Here is a 23,487-nt window from a genome sequence, read left to right on the forward strand (position 1 = left end):
TACATTTGTAAGTAAATTCACCATACTGGTGCAATGGAAATTCTAATCTGATGTTTACCTCAATGTATTATATAGATTCACCCACAAGGTTGTGGGTTGGAAACACTGTTCATGTGGTCAACACTCCTTTGTTATTATTAGCAGTTAAAGCGATGGCTTGCATGTAGTCTAAATGGAGGAAGATATGTGACCAAGTTGCAGTGTCACCACTAAGTAAAAATTAGAACACACACACGGTGATAGCTCTGCACATGACAATGTTCTAATTAATATACATACAGTAGTATGCAAAGCATTGCTGGTAAAGTCTCTAATAAAACATACACACACAACACTATATATATGAGCATTTTTATTAATTCTTGGGTGAACTTAAGAATGATGCTGAACATGTGTAGCTGGTGAACACGTATAATTTGAAACCAGTCTATACTAACATATATTTGATTTACAGTGCTCTGGACACATGCACACAAAAGTCATGGTAATAAAATGAATTATATTGTCTGTTTTAAAGTAAATGGATTTGATGATTGATATCAGGGTGAATGTGTAAGTAAACATTTATACCATGCTCGTGATACTACTGATAGGTAAGAATGTTAACACAGGATGTGGTATGGATAATAGCTACAAGTGCTAGGGTGTGTAACAATTAACTAATTTACAATACCTGACAACCATAGAGCAAAACTGATAACAAGGTACAGTAGCACAGACATCAATGTCACGATAAAGAAAAGCCAAGCATTACTGTGGTAATTGATGTCTCTGGTTCACACTTTACAATTATTTGATAATAAACAAGGTTCCCTGAGTACACAGACCTTATAAACTGCTTACTCTAATAGAACATACACTGTAGCACTGATTATATTTATTTTCTTTGCTTCGACACAATTATACTCTTGCCTATTTCTATACCATAGTGGTGAACACACAAAAATATGATGATAATAAATCAAAGGCTCACATTGACAGCTTTAAACAGTAACAGGATGGATGACACAGGAGTTAGTCTGTTGGCCACACACAATGAAAACACCTTAACCATGTACGTGATGTGATGGATAGGTAAGAATGTTAACACAGGATGTGGGCATGGACAATAGCTACAAGTATTTAGTGTGTAACAATTTCTTATATTCACAATACGGATACCTTAAGAATTAAATGATGGCAAATGCTGTGTTTATAGTAAATTTCAACTTGATCTGCAAACCTTATACAATAAGACAATTAGCACACTCGACAACTCCTATTCCACAGTCACTTCAATGTTTACACACATGGTATCACCTACAAGGATGTGGTTTATATACACTGTTCATGTGGCTATGACTCCTCTGCTTTTGTCAGTTTACAAAGTGGTGGGTTGTTTGCCCAGTCTAATGATGAACTTCCTTTACTAGAGTGGTCTTTGTATATATACAACAGATACCAAACGTCTTTCGAATACGTTTAGACAACTTCATAGACATTTCTTGCTACATCATTCATGAATATGGCTGTCCTGAGCATCACGATTATGGCACAGTGATAACAGTTCTTACATTTTATGGCTGCTTGTATGTCACAATCCCCAAACACTTTGTCATTACATCATTACTTTTAAGATGATACAACCTTCTTCTATGGAGATGGACATACGCAAACTCGGGCTTTGGGTTATATAAATTCCACATTGTGCCCATATCTCTATTATATAATATGAACTCTTGGTTAACTCATTGTGATTACTACATTCTGTTCTGTGTATGTGGAATATTATAATGGACCCATTTGTGTTGTTATATTAAATAATGTAAAGTTACACCATATATGGTAAGCATAGCCACAAACTGTGGTATATCAGTTATATACCACAGTTTGCCGGCACTTTTGATCTTCACCAAAGGAAATGATATAGTGTCCTACAATCAATGGGAATAGTAAAATTCATGCAACAAGTTATTTCATCAAAAAGAGTAAGCAGGTAACTAACTCACAAACTACACTTCCAGACATAAGACCACTAGTAGACTGGACAACTCCAATCTCACAGTTACTTCAATAGTTCACACATGGTGTCACCTAGTTTGTATACACTGTCCATGTAGCAGTTACTCCTCTGTTATTATCAGCTCATGTGGCAAATTGTTATTCCGTCGACTTCCTTTACTTGTAAGAGTTGTTGTATGAATATAACAAAGAGATCAGATATCACCTTGCAAATACACTAATGTAATGAAACCTCACTTAGCAGTCACTACTTTTAATAAGACTACTTCACCAGGTCTCAAACATAGCTACGATGTAGTTCATGACTTTATTGATTAATTATCTACAGGCCACCTCTTTTTTGAGCTAATTTTATTGGATAGCCCTGCTAATGAGGATTAACTGTACCAGTATGTGTCATTTAATGTGGGAATATCTTAATACTTGCAATTAAGTGTGAAACAACAAAAGCACTCTAATTGAACATACAGGTGCAGTTTCCAATGCTCATTTGAACACATCTATTATACCATAATATGTGTTGGTCTGCCAATAATATTAACATAATTGCCTATGTTACTATGACAACAGTACATAAAGTTGTAATTCAATACAGGATGTTGTATAAAACAAAAGAATCATTATAAGTGTATTCAATGTGATGTGTAGAGAACCTTCATCTGATACCTACTGACTTTACTAGTTCAGTGGTATCAACTTTATGTAATATCTGTATACATATTGTTGTAGTTATAGTACATTCAATCAATTCAGAATAGTTAAAACTATGCTTTCTCAGATGCCACATGCCATACCTGTTGCAGCTAGTATGTGCATACAATAAACCACTTTTACTGCCACATATTATTTAACAATGGTGTGCAACTGTGCATTAATGAACAGGAAAATCCTAATTAGGAGTATTTTTGCTTTGTCCACTGGTGATAGTGAAGTTGTAAAATGGTATCTGATCTTTTGTTATATTCATACAAAAATTCATTCATGTCAAGAAGCTCATACAATCTACCTCATTATACACCTTACAAAAACTAATAAGGCATGGTCATGTAGGTGATACCATGTGTAAACATTAAAGTGAAAAGAAGATTCGAGTTGCGGGGTCACTTAGTAACTAATGTACACTTACAAACAGTATATTATGGTTAATCTATTCCAAGCAGTCACTTACAAAGAATTCTGCTATGTACAAAAGTCATCATTCTGCTTTATTTATGTGATAAATTGTTAGGCCAAGTCAACTTCCTTTGCTCAAATGTATCAAACAAATATTGTTGTATAGACATTATCACATGCATTAATTGTCTCCAATATACACTATGCAGCAGTGGATCTTTTATCATCACAATAACAAGATGTGAATGTACACTACATGCCCATTAAACCTGGGAATATTACAAAGCAACTTTAAATCTAGTCTACTCTAATTGAGCACACAGGTTCAATTTCAAGCAATTACAAGTGCAATTTTATCATGTGTCAGTTAATATATCTGTATTACTTGATACTACAGTATGTTACAATGATAACTGATCATCGGTGTAGCTAGAGTTAGACAAGTTATAACTCAACACAGGATGTAGTATATATATTATATTCAATGTTAGCACTAAATGATGAAAATCTACACTGATCCATTGTTGTACAACTTGCATACTTTGCAGATATGGTATAGATATGAATAACACCAATTGTCTTCTATTACATACTGTACTTAACTTTGCTTTCTCAGTTTTCATGTCCATATATGTATAACAGATCCAGTATATGTGTGTAATTATGTTTTCATTGCCATACATTACTTAATGTGTATTAATGTACACAAAAAGTGATCATGAGAATGTGGACTGAATGGTGCCTGACTGAATGGCACCAGATAAAATTAATTTTGCTGTCCCAACAATCTGATTATGTGCCCCAACCATCAACTACTGAAAAATGAAGTGGCCATTATGCATTCTTGGATTTCTTGCATGGCTGCACTGCTTTTTTTTCTCTTTGTCATTGGATAGGAAAAAAAAAAGAGTGGTATGTTCTGGTTCAAAAACCCATACTTGTTCTGGACACACCTCCAAATGTGACATCACATCTCCTGCACATGCTACTGTAGACCACGTGATGGATTTATTTATTATTTATTTATTAAGGCTTTACAGCACAAGTGCTGAAGGTCTGTAGGACACCTGATCCTACAGCCTGTTTGAAGTTGTTGGATCTCGAGGCTGGGGGGGGAACGTGATGGATCATGCTTTCTCCTTGGCCTCAGCCAAAATCATTCAAACAAGTGCAGGTATTCAAACTACATTTCTCTCCTACCCAATGACAATGAGAAAAAAGTGACACATAACAGTGAAGCCCATAGCGTAGCCATTATTGAGTTATGCTTGTCTGAATGGTAAGGTATTGATCAGTTAGTCAGTCAGAAGAAATTCTGCTAGACAAAAATGTAACAACCTATTTGTTCGGGTCAAACTGAAGGTACTTTCAGGACTGATTACACCTAACCAATACTGCCAAGGCATCATGAAGGTTCATTACTAGTTACTGTACACATAACAAAATCTAATCTAAATATACTTGAAGCTTCCATGCACATAGACTGTATAAAAGTAGTAATTACAGTGAAACAAGCATAGTATTTAAAATTCACTACGACAATATAATACTTAATGATGATTGGACCAATATGGACCATTATGTATGTATTGCAGTTACCAATGTTACCGATTTGTTTACACAATTGTATGAACAAAAATCTTTAACATTCAACAAGACCTCAGCTAAGCATACAGTATAATATACTAATAAGTTGCCTACTCTAATAGAAATACACACCAATATTATCAACATAATACTGTATGTTATGCATCCTTACCAATTAAGTGCATACATTCCCATTTTTTTATATCATAAGTCAAACAGATCCACATTGTCTGTTTTAAAAGGTAACAGGATAGTATCAAATTGGAGCAAACTTGTTGGACACACACACACACATAGTAGCTAAACACACCTAAACCATGTACGTGATGTGATGGATAGGTAAGTTATAACACAGGATGTGGGCATGGACAACAGCTACAGGTGTTCATTCAGTCTTTATATTAACATTCACGAAAATCACTGGATACCGTAACAAAAGATGGCAGATTATGTAGATGTACATCTTTATGGCACAATCATCATTCCCTGACAATCCAATATAGTGACATTATTCTTTGACTACACATAATTTAAAATTCACTTTAGATTTGCACAATTTCCTATTACCAACTTGAACATTCATTTAACAAACTGGTTGTGTTTATCCATCAACAAAACCGTAAGCAAGTAGCTAAGTCACTAACTACACATACAGACACAAGGCATTAGTGGACTGGATCTCATGGTATCACCCACAAGGATGTGGTTTGTATACACTGTCCACGTGGTTATGACTCCTCTGCTTTTATCAGTTATAATGTGGTTGGTGGTTTGACAATGTATAATGGTTGGTTTTGCATGAATATAGCAATACGACAGAGATAAATCAGATATTATCTTCAAATACATTATTGTAGTGAAGTGGCCACCTTTCCAAACTCAGCTAAAATGTATTTCGTGACTTCATTAATAAGACCACTTTATTATTGGCCATCTCATGGGTGGCCCTCCTAATGATGTTTCACTGGAGCACTATGCATCATACAATCATTTTATGTAAATGAAGAAATACTAAAGACAAACATTGGACCTGTATATATGGGCATGGCAACTGAGCAACCAAAGCTAAGTTTAATAAGATACAGTTGGTGTTATCAATCAGAATGTACCCCATAACTGTGAATGAAAGATCTAACATGAAGCTGAAAAGATGTTCATCATTTCGTGCTACCATTTAATACACTGGTATATATCTATATATATATATATTACATCCTGTGTTGAGTTATAACTTGTCTAGCTACAGTTATGATCAGTTGTCACAGTAACATAGTATCAAATAGCACAGATATATTAACTGACACACGAGAAGACTGGTAGACTGCCACATATTAATAGACACAATTGAGTAGACATAATGGATGCATATACATTCACATTTGTTATTATGATGATAAAAGAAGATTAGTGTGGTATTTATTAAAGATTATTCATGACGTAATGACATTAAACTATGTCCATATGATACATTTGAGTACAGCTCACCATTAGGCTTGGCCTAATAATCCATCACAATTAAACAGAGTGATAGCCACATAGTATTGTCAATCTACACTTCTAGTAGGTGACTGCACGCATGGACAGATTAACAGTACTGTATGAAAAAGTGTAAGCGTCACATCACCAAGATATTTGACTTCACTATCATTACTTATGTGTTGACATGAGAGCAAAAAAGTCACTCTTGGTACAATATGCACACAACAAACAAGACTCACTCATAGCTGCTCACTCTAATAGAACATACACTGATAACATAACGTCCTTACATGTTATGTGTCCCTTTACTTATGTGTCCATATATCATCACTGACACATGTATAATAGATGATGATGTTCACAAGCAAAGAAGACTCACATTGCTAACAGGATAGGGTGACATGAGTTGGCCACACATATGTAAACACCTAAACCATGTACGTGACGTGATGTATAGGTAAGAATGTTAACACAGGATGTGTGGTGTGGACAATAGCTACAAGTGTTCAGTCTGTAACAGTTTCTTATATTCACATTCACAATACTGGATACCTTAACAAATAAAGGCAAAAATTATGTTGATTTATACTTCTATGGCAAATTCTTTCCCAGGCCGAAATCTAGTGTGGCTAATTTTATGCATGTGCTAACATAGTACATAATAACATGTTAAGCAACAGTGTAATACCTTATATACACTAGCAGACAAGGCTAGGGCACCCGATAACTCTTATCTCAGTGACTTCACATGGTGTCAACTACAGTAGTTCGTATACAACATTGCTCAAGCGGCTATGACTGTCCTCTGCTATTATCAGTGTATAGTATGGCAGGTTGGTTTTCCCAGTACTTCATTTACTGGTGTAAAATTTTATAATATAACAAAAGCGCCATTGCTATAATCCAAACTTGCAGGTATTGGCAAATGTCTTACCCCTGGATAATCTCTGTGATGCCATGGACTCTCTGATATGGTGATACACAACTTGATGATAAATTTCCAAACTTAAGCTTGTCAAAATGGTGAAAGAAACATACAAACACTGGACATATGAGTGCAGTATATGGTACAAAGTTTTAGATCGTTCAGCACCTTTACAGTGTGACTACAATGAGATCTAAGATCTAGATAACCTGATAACACTGAACTAGCTAGTATAGTCAATAATGGAACACTTTAACAGCTTACAAACATTGAATACACTTATAATAATTCTTGTGGTCTATACTACATCCTGTGTTGAATTACAGCTTGTAGTATATGCATCAATGTACTGTTGTCATAGCAAATGTATAACTAATTGACAAGGAACGGTCACATGTAAACAACAAATGGTATATTAGAGTGAACATCACAGGATGTGATCAGTGATATTTAGATTTCAAAAACTGAAACAGTGGCTATACATTGTATTTACCAAGGGTATATTATATCATGTATAGTTCTCTACTGTATAGCCATACGATACATTGAGTGAAGGAGGTAACTGCAGCACAAGGTGTCATCTCTACATGGTCTGACCACATCCTTGAAGTGACCATATATAGAGTACTAATACTGCAAAGTGAGTGACAATTACTTAAAAGCGTAATTAAATCAGTCATATACGAGGATGTGGTTAGATTATGTAGACTGTACTGCAGTTACCTCCACATATAGTGGTATATCAATATAGTGGTATATGATATACCACTATATGAGTACACTCAGTTCATGCAAGAAAGTTATCACATGCATCTGAATTGGCAGAAATGTAACAATGCAATAGATATACTTTCCCATCGCATATAAATGTACAAGCCAATTGTAGCTTTACTGATTTACATTATGAATACAAGAAATTGCCATAGACTGAACACCTGTAGCTACAGCCCGCACCCACATCCTGTGTTACATTCTTACCTATCCATCATGTCACATACGTGGTTTCAGTGTATGTGTGGCTGTTTGGTTTGGTCTACTCTCATCTCATCTGATTACTTTTGAAGTCAATACTATATGCATCAGCAGCGTGCTGAGTATCTGTGGTACTACAGATGTGTCTTCACCTCTAGTAGACACTGGTGATTTTTTAACTATACATGACAGCAGATCAAGTGTTCACTTTGGATACTAATGGAAATAATGGATTAATGGGTTTAATGTTGTATAGGGCAACCACATGTAAATGAAACATTGACCAGAAAATCATTAAAAATAAATGCCACTTTCTGTTTTTGTAACATACTAGGGTAGTAGGAATTTGAATGAACAGAAACGTATGTAGTTACAGTACACCAGCAGACATTATCTACATTATCCATCAAAAACTCCCTGATTATAATATGCAGATTGCCAATGCATGTATTAATGCTAATTAGCTCAGTGATTGTTTTATTAGGATGTCATGCTAAAAATTAATGGTGATGCTGAGAAAATTATCTAAATTCAACAATTTTCTTACTTAAAGTGTGCACGTGAGCCACAATACTATGTATTTTTGTGCAAACATAAATTACATACAGTGTATTACCGTAGAGTCTAGCTGGTTGTTAGGCATAAATATTAATCCACATTATTACTGGCCATGTACCATATGAAATTTCAAGCCTTGCGCAGTTGACAAACCTATAGCATTCTTCTCTTGTATAGCTGTACCGCGTGTTGGAGTTTTGCGTTCATCCACATGCACTTATCAACCATGATTATGTACAAGAAATGAGTATGTTTGCAATAAGGTTTCAGATAATCACAAAGTTGTGATACTCCATTTTAAAGATAGTGATTACAACACAAATACTAGTCTTTTATGAGCATGAATATATGTAATGCTCATACCTGACTAACAGTTGGACATACTTTATTCACACAAAGTATACATATAAGGGTGTCAGCCGTAAGGCTGCATGAGCTATCAGACCATCACTTGATAAACTGACAATAGCAGAGGAGTCATAGAGGTACACAAACCACATCCTGTAGTTGACCACAAATGTAAACAGTGACATACTGGAATCTTCCAGAACTTGCAAGCTCATATCACAATTAAACCGTTCACCTGTAAGTATAACACTTAATGCATTTATATTTCACAGTATTCAATGGCGGATCCAGGATGGGGCATTTGGGGCAAATGCCCCCCCCCCCTCACCTTGTGGAGGAGCCAGCTGCCATACTTCTGATTAAAAATTAAATTATGTCAAGCCAAGATTAGTTTATAAAACTTATGAAATATGCACATTTTACTAACATTTATTACAAATTCGTCTAAAACTAAAGCAAACCAAAGTCAAGCTAGCTGTGAAATAACCACCCAGCACCTTCGTGCGTACTAGGTGCCTCTAAAAATAATATCGTGTTGCTGTTGTAATACGTTCAGAGCCTTTAAAACAGCTTTTAAGGCTTCACAACCATCTGCAAAGGCAGAATCAACAGTGAGACACTACTAAGAGGTGATTATTTGCTGCTTCAAAAATGCAGCAACTAACAAGAGAATCTGATTCTTCCCAACCACCTACAACTTTGTGCCCTTCCCCTTGCTAGCTCCTAGACCCCCCCCCCCCCCCCTAGTATTAGATATCTAAACACTTTGAATAAGTGTACACAAGCGGTACAGTAGCGTATGTAACACTTTCACATCTCAGATCAAAAGAATTCCAGAGGATACATTTATCATGTGCACCATGTACATTTAGTTTTCTCTCTTTACAGGGAGAAAACTAAATGTACACCGATGCACATTGAGAAGTATCCTGGGAAAGCGGTTGCACTTCAAAACAGTAAGCCACTTTCATAAAAGCAAGCATAGCCTTGGTGTGGATGAGGTATAATGGTATAGCCTTGTTTGTTTTATAAAACTTCAGACTGAAATTGATTATTAATGCTCACGTGACCAAAGTGGAGTCTGCCACAAGAAGTACTCCAGGTGAAGGCGTTTCAGTATCCTTGCCATTCTATGAGATGGGAAACATTAGTTAAAGGTGAGAACTAGTCTTGTAGTTCATTCACAAGCGTTTTTGAATATGGACCACACCCACATTACAGATAACACAAGTTAACCACTCTTTACACTTGTATTGGCATGGGTGATTACTCATCTGGAACAGGCAATTAGCCTGAATTGGATGTGTTACATATTAGCTGTAAAATGGGCACTTGGGATTTGCCTGATATGTATGCCCATAGTCTGCATACATATCAGGTAAATTCCCCATGCCCATGTTACATATTGGACGCACACATGCTGTGAATGTATTAGAACACATACTGCTCACACCAGCATCCTGTGATGTACAAATTCTAGACCTGATATAACAGAGTTATAACTGAAACAGTTACAAGATCCTTTGCAAGGCCCAGACATAAAACTATCCAAATGTGGAATTCTCTGCCACCATAAATCATCACATACAATGATTTCTATAATGGTGCTAGAACACCTGTGCTATCCAATCAGTAGCTGATTCTCTTATGTTTTTTGTTGTTTTTGATCTGTAATTGCTTTGTGTTGTCTCACATAGCTATTTGGCTTTGTAACTCTGTGTGTGTGTGTGTGTGTGTGTGTGTGTGTGTGTGTGTGTGTGTGTGTGTGTGTTCTTCATGCTGTTTTTGCTTTGTTTTGCGAGGAAGACCGATTGTTTTGAATCAATCAAGGGCTGGTATGGTAGAGTTTATGGCTATTTAGTAACTTTGTGATTATGCTGGCAAAATTAAAAAACCAAGGAATGTCACTGTAAGTAATGAGAGGCTGTTGTGCATTTTTTGCAAAAGGATTGAAATGTTTTAATCGAGTGTATGATTTCACATCTCTGGTCACTGTGCCTACTACAATGGTCCAAGCACAAATCTAGTACTACTGCCAGTATACGACAACTGGCCTACATGTACTTTAATAGGTCTGACTGCTCTATTAAAGTATCTTATTTTTCTCGGCTACAAGAGCCGCATAATTTCTAAGTCCCAATAAGATTCAATGCAACAAGCAATGCTAAAATATTGTACACTTTTTTGTACATATTTGTGCTTATGTACTCCCTAATGGATAGGCACCAGCTGGAATAATTTTGAGTATATAATAGGTGCTTGAAAGCATCAAGCGTAATGCTAGCATAATAGGCAGAATAATTGTCATACTGTACGCAAAAATGCATGCCACAGAAAAAGGTTGACTTACAATAATACAACAGTCAATGCCACTGATATGGCATTAAGTAGTTATTTAACATGACTGTTGTTATAGTTTCCAATGTAGCCATACTCTTAATGCACAACGAGTACTTTTTATATTTAACCAGTTGTTCATAAGCCAAAGTTTATCATTATCCATTACAAAGTAACAAAACATGGGAACTGTGACAAAATTTTTGAGCATAATTATGAGTTCTTCTCATACCATCCATAAGTCAGCAAGATATATGTTCGATTATTCTAAAGGTGACTACAACAGTTTGAATCAGTTCATTTCTACTTGTGACTTAACAGCTTACTACAATACTACTGACGTCAACAGTGCCTGGGCTATATTAAAGGAACTATTACTTAGTGGCATGGACTTGTTCATTCCTAAAATCAAACTAAAACCCACTCAGTATCCCAACTGGTTTTCTCCAACAATTAGACATCATCTTAAATGTCTCCGTACTCTTCGTAAAAAATTACGTCGTCATTTTACTCTTGCCTCCCTACAACGTTTGATCCAACTTGAAGAGCTCACCCAACAAGAGTTATATAATGCAAAGGAAACTTATGAGAAAGAACTGATTAACAGTTACGCACAATCTAAGAACCCAAAACTTTTTCATTATATCAAAAGTATCACTAAGTTTGGATCCCTTCCCTCAATTTTAGTCAACGATTCTGTAAAAGCTGTGTCAGATAAGGATAAGGCTGAACTGTTTAACCAATATTTCTACTCCGTTTTTACTGATGCTGCCACCCCTTTACCAAATTTAGAAGAGGTGTCCATTCCATCCAGTACTATTCCTGATATTACTCTCAGTTCCCAAGACATATTTGAAGAGTTAAGATCTTTACAGACTTCTAAAGCTGTTGGTCCAGACAATATTGGACCTAAAGTCCTAAATAGCTGTGCAGATTCATTGACTGCACCTCTACATCATCTATTTTCTCTGTCTTTGGCAAATGGTGTCATTCCCAGTGACTGGAAATGCCACAACATAATACCTGTTTATAAGTTGGGTGATAAATCTTCTGTCAAAAACTATCGGCCTATTTCATTACTATGCAATGTATCTAAAGTTTTAGAACGACTAGTACATAACAAACTTCTTGATTTCTATTCAGACTCCATATCACGCCATCAATTTGGATTCTGTAAAAACAAATCTACTTTGCAACAGTTGTTACTATATTTTGATGATCTATGTTCTGACAAGAAACAAACTGATAGTATTTACCTTGACTTCAGCAAAGCTTTTGACAGTGTTTCACATACTAAACTGTTGTTGAAGTTATGGTCTGTTGGCATCACAGGTGATGTGTGGTCATGGCTACGGTCCTATTTGTCTGACCGTAGTCAACGTGTTTTGGTCAATAATAGTTTATCTTGCTCTCTACCTGTTAAATCTGGTGTACCTCAGGGTAGCATCTTGGGACCATTGCTGTTCATAATATATGTTAATGATCTGTGTGATAAAGTTGAGAATTCCACAATCTTTAAGTTTGCTGACGACCTCAAATGCTTCAAGGCAATCCATTGTATCACTGACTCCAACCAACTTCAGAATGATTTAAACTCCCTATATGGATGGAGTCTTGATAATGATCTCTCTTTCAGTATTAAGAAGTGTGTCGTTTTACATTTCAAGGTCACATTACACGACACAAACTATTTCATTAATGGTGTTCAACTATCTAATGTCACAGAACATCGTGACCTCGGAATAGTTTTCTCCAAAAATTTGTCTTGGGCCAGTCATATTGATTCTACAGTGGCTAAGGCTTATAAGTCCTTTGGCCTACTCCGCCGAACTTTTAAGAACACCTTCTCTATTCAAGCTAGAAAAACACTATATCTGACTCTAGTGAGATCCAAGCTTTTATATTGTTCTGCCTTATGGCGACCCCATCTTATGAAGGACATTTTGTTGTTAGAGCAAGTCCAGCGCCGTGCAACTAAATTTATATTGAATAACTATACTATGGATTACAAAACAAGATTGTTTCATCTGAAGCTTTTACCTTTGATGTATGTGTTAGAATTACATGATGTTCTTTTTCTAATAAAATCTTTGAACTCCCCTACTAGTAGCTTCAACATATCCGACCATGTTTGCTTCAACAACAGTCGTACCAGATCATCCAGCAGCAAGTTATGCCACAGAAATTCTGACAATGTCATTACAGCAAATTCATATTTTTACAGAATCCCTAGATTGTGGAATGCATTACCTATCATTGACTTATCCCTTTCCCTCCCTACTATCAAACATAAACTTATTATTTTTTTATGGAATCATTTTACAAATACTTTTGACACTAACAGTAATTGTACTTTGCATTTTTTATGTCCTTGTAGGAACTGTAGTAAGCTTCCCCACTCATGTAACTTTAATATTTTGTAGTTGTACTGTACGTAAGTAAAGTTTAGTTGTAAATAAGTAGCTAAGTAGTTAATTAATTTAAGGCAGCTGGCACTGGTGGCTAGCTGACCCTCAGATCATGTAATTTCCCTTTTTGATTTGTCTAATGTTCTGTACTTGTGTTATTTGATCTGTAAAGCATTAATAAATAAATAATAAATAAATAAATAAATAAATGAGCATAATAGGCAAAAAATTTTAGCACTGCAGCAGCATAATAGGCAAAATTAAAAGCATAATAGGCTGGTGCCTACTAATGGAGGCCTGCACAGTATCAATAAAAAATAAACGTTGAATAGTGAAGAAATCAAGCCAGTAGCACATCAACCATAGTAGTATAGTCGTACTTGGCTATAAGTACTAGTTATTCAGTAGAAAATTAAAATATTTAAACTCCATAGAAACTGCATTTTGTGTCACTCTGAGTACATGTCTGGACTTGACTACACCTAACCAATACTGCCAAGTTGTCATAAAGGAAAGATGGGGCTGCTTTACCATAGATTGATATTGCTTTGGTGGGAAAATGCAAATCTTTACAATCCCAACTCAGTACAACTGTATTGATGACTGAATTTAAAAACCCGTTTATGTTTGCACCATTTTTTTCAAAATTCACTTTGTTGGTTCCCTGTTATCTATAGAGACAAAGGAATGAACTGGCAAAAAGTTTCACCCTCATAAGTTGACTAGTGCAGGAGATACAGTACTGGATAGCCAGACAAGCAAATTTGTACAGAAACTATCAATAAAATCTGCAGGTGCTAATCATAACTCACTGATGCAATGGTGTACGGAGGTGAAACTTGGTCGCTATGAATTTGTGAATGGACCAAGGTATAATTTTCCTTTATGATCAAGAAGCTGATTCACTGAAGGAAGACCATTGGTAAATTCTTTTGTTACCACAACACAAACAAATGTATGTAACTTAAAAACCCAACCATGTACAGATGTGAAACAATGGGCAGGTGAACACGGTGATATATACCCAGGATTAATTGATCGGAGTATAATTCACTACCTAATATGGAATTTGCATTTTATTTACCCAATGTGTTTTTACTACAAAAGTACTATTGTGTGCACATCAAAGACTTTAAAGTGATGTTTGATGAGCATTGATTGTTGTAATAGAATATTTTAGGGCCAAGTCTGCCTATGCATTCATGTCCATATCTCTGAGTCTGATGGTTATCAATTTCATCTTTCCAAGTACTCACAGGAAGATTAGATGTACATGTACTGATAAGGATTTTCCAGTTGCACTGATGTCTGATTTATAGTTTGGACCAGAGATTATACTGATCTGGTATTTGCATAAACTACTATACGGTAAAAAAATAATACTACAGGTGTACATACTGCTTTGACATTACTGCATTCTGATAAGATTTTTTAGTATGGAGAAAAGAGGGAAGTAATGCAACTTTAGCTATAAAGCACATCACTAGCTATGGTGAAGTGCGCTAGCTTATATTAAAATATCTGGCTAGCTATTACACTAGCCAGATATTTAGGTACCACCAACATTTTAATGCATGCTCTCACAAAGACTTGCTGCATGATTACTCCGCATATTTGTAATCAAGATGGCTGATAGCTGCAGCAGACAATTAGTTTATCCTAGTGGTGCAATTCTTTATTCTTAAAGTGTAACAAGTAACAACTACTGTTTTTTGGAGGAACATTTTAACAATAGTACTTTCGGGTGTATTCATGTGGCTTCTCGTAACTCAGCACTTTATATCACAGGTAATATAGAGGCTTTCTGTTTGTTTGTAATGAGCATGAAGACTTCATAATGGTACTCATGCATACCATGTCAACTATCAGTACAGAGTCTTTGTACTGATTACTGATACTGGGTAGAGATTGGAATATCAGCAACCGATTCAATCACCAATCCAATTATCGGTACATCACTAAACTTTGTATCCCTCAGTCCTTAGGCTTCTTTTCTGTCCTTTGATGCTTACCTGTACATTAATATGGTCATGTTACCTGCAGTATATATACACATTTCCAGAAACAATTTCAAGCAGGTCCAGACCCAACCACTGCCTACAAGTTTTCAAAATCACGTAGATATCAACAATGCATAACCATTAATTCAGGTATTATTTATTAATTCAAAATAAACATAAATATCCATGGCATCCAGAGCAACCAGTGTGTAAGAAGTACCCCAGCCTTACAATTACTTATCAAATCCTTTTATGTGTGTAGCTGTATCACAAGTCCTACTGTATTATGGGTGGCAAAGTAAGCAAAATGAGATGTGGATGCTGTTTCAAGCCAATTAAGTTATAATTATTACTTTTCCTAAACCATTTACACATTTACAGGATTGCATGACCTTTTAATTAAGACCAACCCAATTTGTTGCCTGGTTTCTGGTCCTAAAATAAGTATGCAGGCGGGTGGATTGTCACTATTACTAATGAAACAGATAAACCAGAGAATACATACTCCATTCGATTAGTGCTGTGATGGTAAACACTACAATTCACCATATAGCCATGGTAAAATCTGCAAAACTAAACCATATTCTAAATAAAGAACACCAGTTCAAAAATCAAACTAGCCAGATATATACCTTTGAAGGCTAAAAAATACCAAACAACAAGTGCTCTAGTAGTGTTTTAAAAGTAGAAACTTACCTCTACCAAACGTCTCTCACTTGTTTGCACGTGTGAAACCTGACATAATCTATTATATGACATCATTACGTATGCGCACCACTAATAATGGTGAAATCTGGCTGGAAATTGTGTAAATTGGATGCTGGCAGTGGACCAGATACCAGACTACCAATTGGAGTAGCCTAAAGTCAACAACAGTGTATTACCACTGCCTTCTGTATACCACATTGAAGACACAGACAAAATAATACAAGTTCTATTCAAGAAAGGTGTGTAAAAGAGACCGATTCATCTAACACCCAGAGTTTACAAGCTGTACGTCATCCCATTTCTGTATGCACACAATCCTGTACATATAAATGATTGTTCTATTAGAGCACTTTTCCTAAAAGTTGAGCATTCTATCAGGGTAATTGAACAGGGCTCTGTATATAAATAAATGAACTCAGACTTTTTGATTATCTAAGGCCCGTTGAGTTCAGATACTACAGGGACCACTGTACTATAGTATGTTCACGTTGAGCTGAATCCTCAAGAACATTTAATAACTCATGGATGCAATTACACATGATCTTGAAATTTGGCTCATTTGTAGTACTGCTTGATCTGCTAAAAATATTTCAAAATCTTTTTGTTCAAATGTTTGACATAATATTTACGGCCAATCAAAATTCTCACAATACATTTCCTATGGGGAAGCCATATAAGTACAGTGTCCATTACAGCTCTTTCCCGAACTTGTAATGGAGCCAAACCGTACATGTCTGTTGTTGACACTTCTGCTGTTACCAATAATCATCTGGTTGGCTGAAATGTTAACTCTGTTGAGAAAAAAATCACTTTTAATTTTTAGCTGTTTTTCAGGATTCAGCTCAACGTGAACATACTATATGCCATGTATACACCAGCCCATATAGCTGCCTTTAATTTATGTTCCATAGCTGCATATATAATCATGAATTTTTAATGAATGTACATGTTGTAAACTTTCTCCAACCGTATAAACAACAATTATACTCCTGCAGCCAACCTAAGGAGAGCAGTAGGATGTATGGCAGGTTCCATTTCAGGAAATGAATGTGTCTATGTAAATATGTGCTAGGAATGAAGGCTGAAAAAGTTCTTTGAACAGTAATTAATCATTAGCCACTTCTAGTGGAAATTAGGCTCATTTCTTGAAGTATCTGGTTACATAGAACATCCTAACTTCACAGTGAAAATATTTAAGACATACCCTGATATGGAATAGACCTAGACAATCCAATAACCTAGCTAATCTGGTTTCACATAATTATGCTGTACACCCAAACCAGTTTTCAATGCACAGACATGACTGTATGTTATCATTTATAGAGACAATAAAAACATTGTTTATAAATACTAGTTAATATTGACTTTTCAGCAATCAAGTGTCAGCCTTTCTTTAACACTGGACTCTCACTTCATACTTAGGGTATGCTTCACAATTAACACAACATACGATGGGTCTCATATACCCCCACTCAGGAGTACTTTATCATATAAACAAATTGGTAGCAATTTGAACTTACAATTTAACAAACTATCAAGGGCTTCTTCTGACATAGTTTCCTTCAGTATGTGAGGGGGAACAGTACAAACACGTATGTTGTGTTTAGCCAGACTCCTAGCTGTAGCTTGCATCATGCCATTTAGCGCAAACTGTGAGGCAGTGTACGTAAAGACAGTATCAACACCCATTAACAATAATGTAGAAGTTAACAATAACACTTTCCTTGACTTGATTATATGATTTGAAACATATACCGTCATCAAGAATGATCATACATTAATATCTTTCAAGGATATCTCTCAGTGATCTCATATTAGCTCTAATGGGGGGAGGGGGTGGCTGTACAAGCTGTCACAAACAATACTCACACCATGTTGTATTGATTTCTTCACATCATCAACGTTGCTAACATCACCACAGCTTTTATCACACCTGGGTTACCCAATGATAACAATGTTGTTTACTGTTTTAATCTCGGTTGTAATAGTGGTTCTGTGCTGGGATGGTCATAAAGAACTCGTGCTTCGGCAAACAGTCTTGCTGTAGTCTGGTACATGCATCTCCAGCTTCGGTGTTCCGGTCTAGCTTCCGGCTTTCCATGGAGCCTAACAAACTGTACAGCACAGATTTGAGCAAAGCGAAGAAGTGGTGAGCTCTTTGTATAACTACTGTTATACTTTTAGTGTTTAAGGCATGTACCTTGTCAACGAAGTTTCTGCCAAGCAACTAGGATTTATTGTCTGCGAGGATTTGCAAATCTTTTTAAAATCTTGAAATACCTTGGCCAGTTTCCATAGCAATTAGTCAAATAAAGATGGCTCAGACTGCCCCAGACGTTCAAAGTGCTAAAGAGAAGTTATATGGTCCTACCAGACTGTTGAACACCGCTAGAGCGGTGCAGCGTATGCAGAAGAACAACCTGATGTGGAAAGGCGAACCGTACGACAATGACGAATCTTTAGATAGTGTGACGACCTTATCGTTTCGAGTAAGCGACAGTAGGTACGTTGTTTAGTATAAAATATTATCTGTCTCTTGAAGGGGAAGCCTCTTAAAGATGGTCGAGCTACCGCCAAGTGGACCTCTAATGATCAACAAAACACTAATATTCATCTAGGCTCCACCCAAACTGCACTGAAATCAGCCACGCAAGCTGACTACACTGGAGAAGTGACCACTAAGGTACGAGTGTGTTTATTTAATGTGTTGTATATGCTACCATCATTCAGAGCTGGACAGCTGATTGCAATTCACCAGCCAAACTAAGTGTTTGTTTTTTTTGTTTTTTTTTTAACCAGAACTATTTGTTCTGTGATCTTGTTATAGAGTTGTGTGGGTATAGTCTTGTGCAGACTGTTTTTTGCCTTGTGTGGGCATGAGTGCTCACCACACACGCATGCACTTACACAAGAGTTGATAGTGAAGTTAGATAATGTACAAAATAAACTTGATTCCACATTTTTTAACACATTAGCTTGTTTAATGTATATAGGACAGTTCAATTGTGTGTGATAATTCTGCTAGAGCTCTAATATGCAACTAATAGCAGTAATCTGTTGCACATGGTTACAGGTTGCTGCACTAATCCCTGAAGGAATTAATGACATCCACTTAGCTGATTTGGCACCACAATACATGGATGATAAATCATTTGGAAATTCACTTTACCAAAATAGCTATCATGGACAAGAGGTTAACTAAGTGTACACATACACCCTCGGTCACCCTGTACTGTGTAATATATGCAAACTGTACATTGTTTGTGTGTTATGTATCACAATCAGTGACAGAACTAGCTATAGGAAGGATTTCTGATAATGCAATGTTACAATGTATTATTGCTAGAAGATAAAATAAGGGGTTCTGCATGACCTAGAAACTCTGACATTGCATTTTAATTGCAATAGATTGATGGAAGAATAAAATTAGCTATAGAGCAAAAGGTAGCGACTGCTATATTAGAGTAGTTAGTCTACTTGGATTATTGTATGAAATGTATAGTAGGTGAAAAGTAAAGTGCTGCTGGTTTACTTAAAAGTTACTGCATGCATACTGCTTAAATGCGGTAGTATTTGTGACTGTAATTTACTGATAGCTTTAAGCTTCAAGGGGAAGGCTTTGACTGAAACTACCACCTAGATCTGCCACTGACAGTATTGATACTGGTTATATTAATTATGTATATAGAGCTACAGATCTTGGTTAAAACAAACCGAACAGGAAGGACCACCCACACAGAGGAGACACAAAACTACATTGTACCAGAAGGCTACACACTTTAATTTGGGATCCGCTAAGGAGAGGTAAGATGAGATGAAGCCATTATGGCTGTATAGTAATGTGTGGTGTATTGTCGTACACTGTAGTTCAAGCATATTGTTCATGTTTTGATTATAAAAATAGAATCTTATTTCCAACCAATCCAATGCATATCTTTGATTTATTGTAACCGGAGCCCGTAATCACTGCAAGGTATGCTTGGCTTTGCTTATGGGCTCTTAGTTTTAAATTGGCTGTACATGGAATAGTAGGACTATAGCTGCATAAGTATATATTATGTGTAATCCAATAGGCCTCTCACTGAAACTGGAAGCTGTTTCAGTGAACCTGGCTCTATTAAAACAGTATCCACATCAACAGAGGGCAAAACATACTCTTGTGTGTTCAGGCCAGGAGACTATGATGTTACCAGTCCTGACCCTGATGAGTTCATATCCATACAAAGGAAGGATTACAAATTACCATCAGAAAGAGAACTACCGGGCAGTTTTAGTGCTGGGATATCAACTAAAACAAAGAAGCCCAGATTCCATATCAGTGAAAGGTATACAGGGATATCCATGAGGGATGTACGTAAAGATCACACTTGTATTCTCTACAGGAAGCCAGCCATTTCTGGTGGAACCATCAGTGCTCTTAGAAAGCTTCTTATTGAACAAAACCAAAGTGAATTTCAAAACCCAAGAGACCCTACTTCCATCAATTTGACAAAAGCTTTCACCAAATTTGACACTGACAGGTTAGCAGTTCTTAAAAGCTTATTCAGATTCAGTTACTGGTTTTATATAGATCTGGAGTTATTACAGCTGAACAACTAACGAATGCATGCCAAGTAATTGGTGCAACTCAAGATGAAGTGGACATCCTTCTAAAAGAGTAAGTGTATACTACTGCACATTATCTTTGCAACACTCTAGTGTTTTGTGTATAGCTATCATGATGTGACTTAATTATTGTTCTATACAGGTGTGATAAAAGTGGCAGTGGTAAAATTGATTATAATGAGTTTGCTAAATACTTAACAGGTACATGCATACATACATATGTATGAGGTTATGCACATTAGTATAATTATAACTACAAAGCCCACACTGTACCTGTGGATGATGATGATGGTAATTATGTCAGTACACACATGGAAAGCTACAGAGGGTCAGATCAACATGATATTCATGGTACATGCAAGTTGTGTGTGTTGTGTGTGTGCGTATGTGTGTGTAACTCTGTGTGTGTATCATGATGCTATATGGTGTACAGATGACTGTATGGATGTTGAGTATCAAACTTCTGCACATTTTCAGGTATGCAACTTTAAAATTACACCATTGTAAGTTGTTTACATGTGCATAGTTGGGAAATTCCACAGAAGAGTCAGCATCAGTGTATCATGAAGGTAAAACACAAAATGCTCATGTCCATGCACAAAATTGTAGTAAACCATTTTAAATATAGATTTTGTGAAGTCTCAACGAAATGGGGTTAAGAAGACGCCACGAGCACCCCATCCCCCAAGTGGGAAGGTACGTACACCAAACATCTCAGTTGATACTAATACTGATATACTGTTACAGGTGATCCCTGAGCAACCAGAATATATGAAAACAGGTGACAGTACAAAGCAAGGCCATTTTGTAGCTCACAGTTCAACCAAAGATAGATTAGGCAACATCAAGCATAATAGTGTAAGTGAGATAAAAGTATAGCTAAGGGCACTCATCAGCTCTGTTGTTACCCTTACAGGATCGTCGTACTAGAGTTTCAGTGGTAATAACTTGTGATAAGGAAAGAGACCAAGAGTCTCAGCTTGCATCCAGTTAGCATAGCTTTTAAAATGTCAGTTATTTATCTACATTCTATTTATTAGTGATGAGGTCATCATATAGAGGCGTGCCAGCTGAGCCAGCAAAACTGTTAGCCTTCAGTGAGAAAGACCGCAAACATCTAGAGAGTAATCGAGCCCTACTAAATCCTCCAAAAGACTTTGATTTGACTGAATCTCTTGTATGTAATTATCCTAATTTAATGTTTTTTGACAGTTCTGTTATAGGCTTCATTCCAACAACCTATAGATGATCCTAATGTAGCTGTGCAAATGGTAACTGATTCTATTACTGAAAGGACCAGCCGTAGAGGAAACAATAAGCGAACACACTTTGTACTGGGCTCAGACCCGACCAGTAATACTACTGAACACAGTGAACAGTTCGAACCAAAACAAATCAAAGATGCTGATGTTCTCATGGCTGGAAAGAAACAAGTAATACTCCGAGGATACTCTATAATACCCGAGTGAGTTGATTAAGTTTGTATTATGGAGTGACTTTATGTGTTATGCTACTAAAGGGAAGAAACTGTGGAAGATCCAGAGGTTGAAGAACAAGGAAGTGATGCAGCATTACAAAATGTGCTGAAGCAAAGAAACTATTTAAAGTATGGGTTTCTGTACTTTTCCACATGCACCATTGATATGGTCTTGTATAGGCACATGAATCCGAGGGACCCACTTAATTTAAATTTACGGAAATGTTTCTTGCAATATGACAAGGATTTATCAGGAACAATTACAGCTGATGAAGTAAGGGAAGTTTGTAAGGAGATGAAAATCAGTATCGACGAGAATACCTTGAAGGATTTACTTGAAAGGTGATCCTAGTATTGTTTACACTTATTACGTGTTGATAAATATTGTGATGGAAGCATCACTCTAGTTCACTGTTCATTCTTACTGTACGATAGATGTGATAGAAATCAAGATGGTGTGATAGATTACCACGAGTTCTCAATGTATTTGTCAAGAAAAGGTCTTCCTCATACAGACAGCACAACATTTAATACAGTTTTCAGGGAGGATTACAAACACCCATTAAACCAACAGTGAGTTCATTATGCTAGTACTGTCATTATTTTGTTGTTTCAGTATGACTGGTATGCAAAAGTTAGTTTCAGAACAGGAATCTATGAGGCATAAACCAATACATACAACTCATTTCTTTCACATGGATTACTCTGATGGTAAGTACACATTGATGGTTAGTTTGTGGGTTAATGGCTTATTTTACAGAAATTCCTCAATCAACAACACGCGAAGACTTCATAAAACCTGAACAAGCCTTGTAATTCTCTTGTACAGTATATTTATAATCATGTTTAAAGCATCACTTCAGCACGAAGACGAGGTGGCCGAGTGGTTAAGGCGATGGACTGCTAATCCATTGTGCTCTGCACGCGTGGGTTCGAATCCCATCCTCGTCGATTTTTTTTTTCGTTTTG

At 36.3% G+C, this 23,487-nt stretch overlaps 1 protein-coding gene and 1 non-coding gene across 2 annotated transcripts; both read left to right on the top strand.

Annotated features, from left to right (window-relative positions):
• Positions 1-18,373: 18,373 nt before the first annotated feature.
• Positions 18,374-23,375, top strand: LOC136236246 (uncharacterized). The gene is made up of 21 exons (XM_066026373.1): positions 18,374-18,925; positions 18,979-19,119; positions 19,510-19,629; positions 20,125-20,240; positions 20,510-20,761; positions 20,819-20,956; positions 21,007-21,093; positions 21,184-21,242; positions 21,303-21,392; positions 21,475-21,518; positions 21,568-21,610; positions 21,670-21,737; positions 21,789-21,899; positions 21,958-22,030; positions 22,082-22,218; positions 22,265-22,506; positions 22,561-22,647; positions 22,699-22,860; positions 22,954-23,091; positions 23,135-23,229; positions 23,279-23,375. Exons 1-21 carry the CDS (start codon positions 18,752-18,754, stop codon positions 23,332-23,334), a joined length of 2,433 nt encoding a protein of 810 aa, XP_065882445.1. The 5' UTR covers positions 18,374-18,751; the 3' UTR covers positions 23,335-23,375.
• Positions 23,376-23,387: 12 nt separating this feature from the next.
• On the top strand, positions 23,388-23,469 carry Trnas-gcu (transfer RNA serine (anticodon GCU)). Its single transcript has one exon. It is a non-coding gene; the product is annotated as a tRNA-Ser (tRNA).
• The last annotated feature ends 18 nt before the right edge of the window (positions 23,470-23,487 follow it).

This window comes from Dysidea avara, chromosome 10 (genome assembly GCF_963678975.1).
Source record: "Dysidea avara chromosome 10, odDysAvar1.4, whole genome shotgun sequence".
In the NCBI taxonomy this organism is placed as follows: domain Eukaryota; kingdom Metazoa; phylum Porifera; class Demospongiae; order Dictyoceratida; family Dysideidae; genus Dysidea; species Dysidea avara.

Bases quoted from the DNA above. Each gene is read 5' to 3' on its own strand.
- LOC136236246 (XM_066026373.1), top strand. From the start codon at position 18,752: ATGGCTCAGACTGCCCCAGACGTTCAAAGTGCTAAAGAGAAGTTATAT. The intron at 20,957-21,006 runs GTTAGCAGTTCT...GGTTTTATATAG, and splicing joins ACCAAATTTGACACTGACAG to ATCTGGAGTTATTACAGCTG. The intron at 21,243-21,302 runs GTACATGCATAC...ATAACTACAAAG, and splicing joins GTTTGCTAAATACTTAACAG to CCCACACTGTACCTGTGGAT.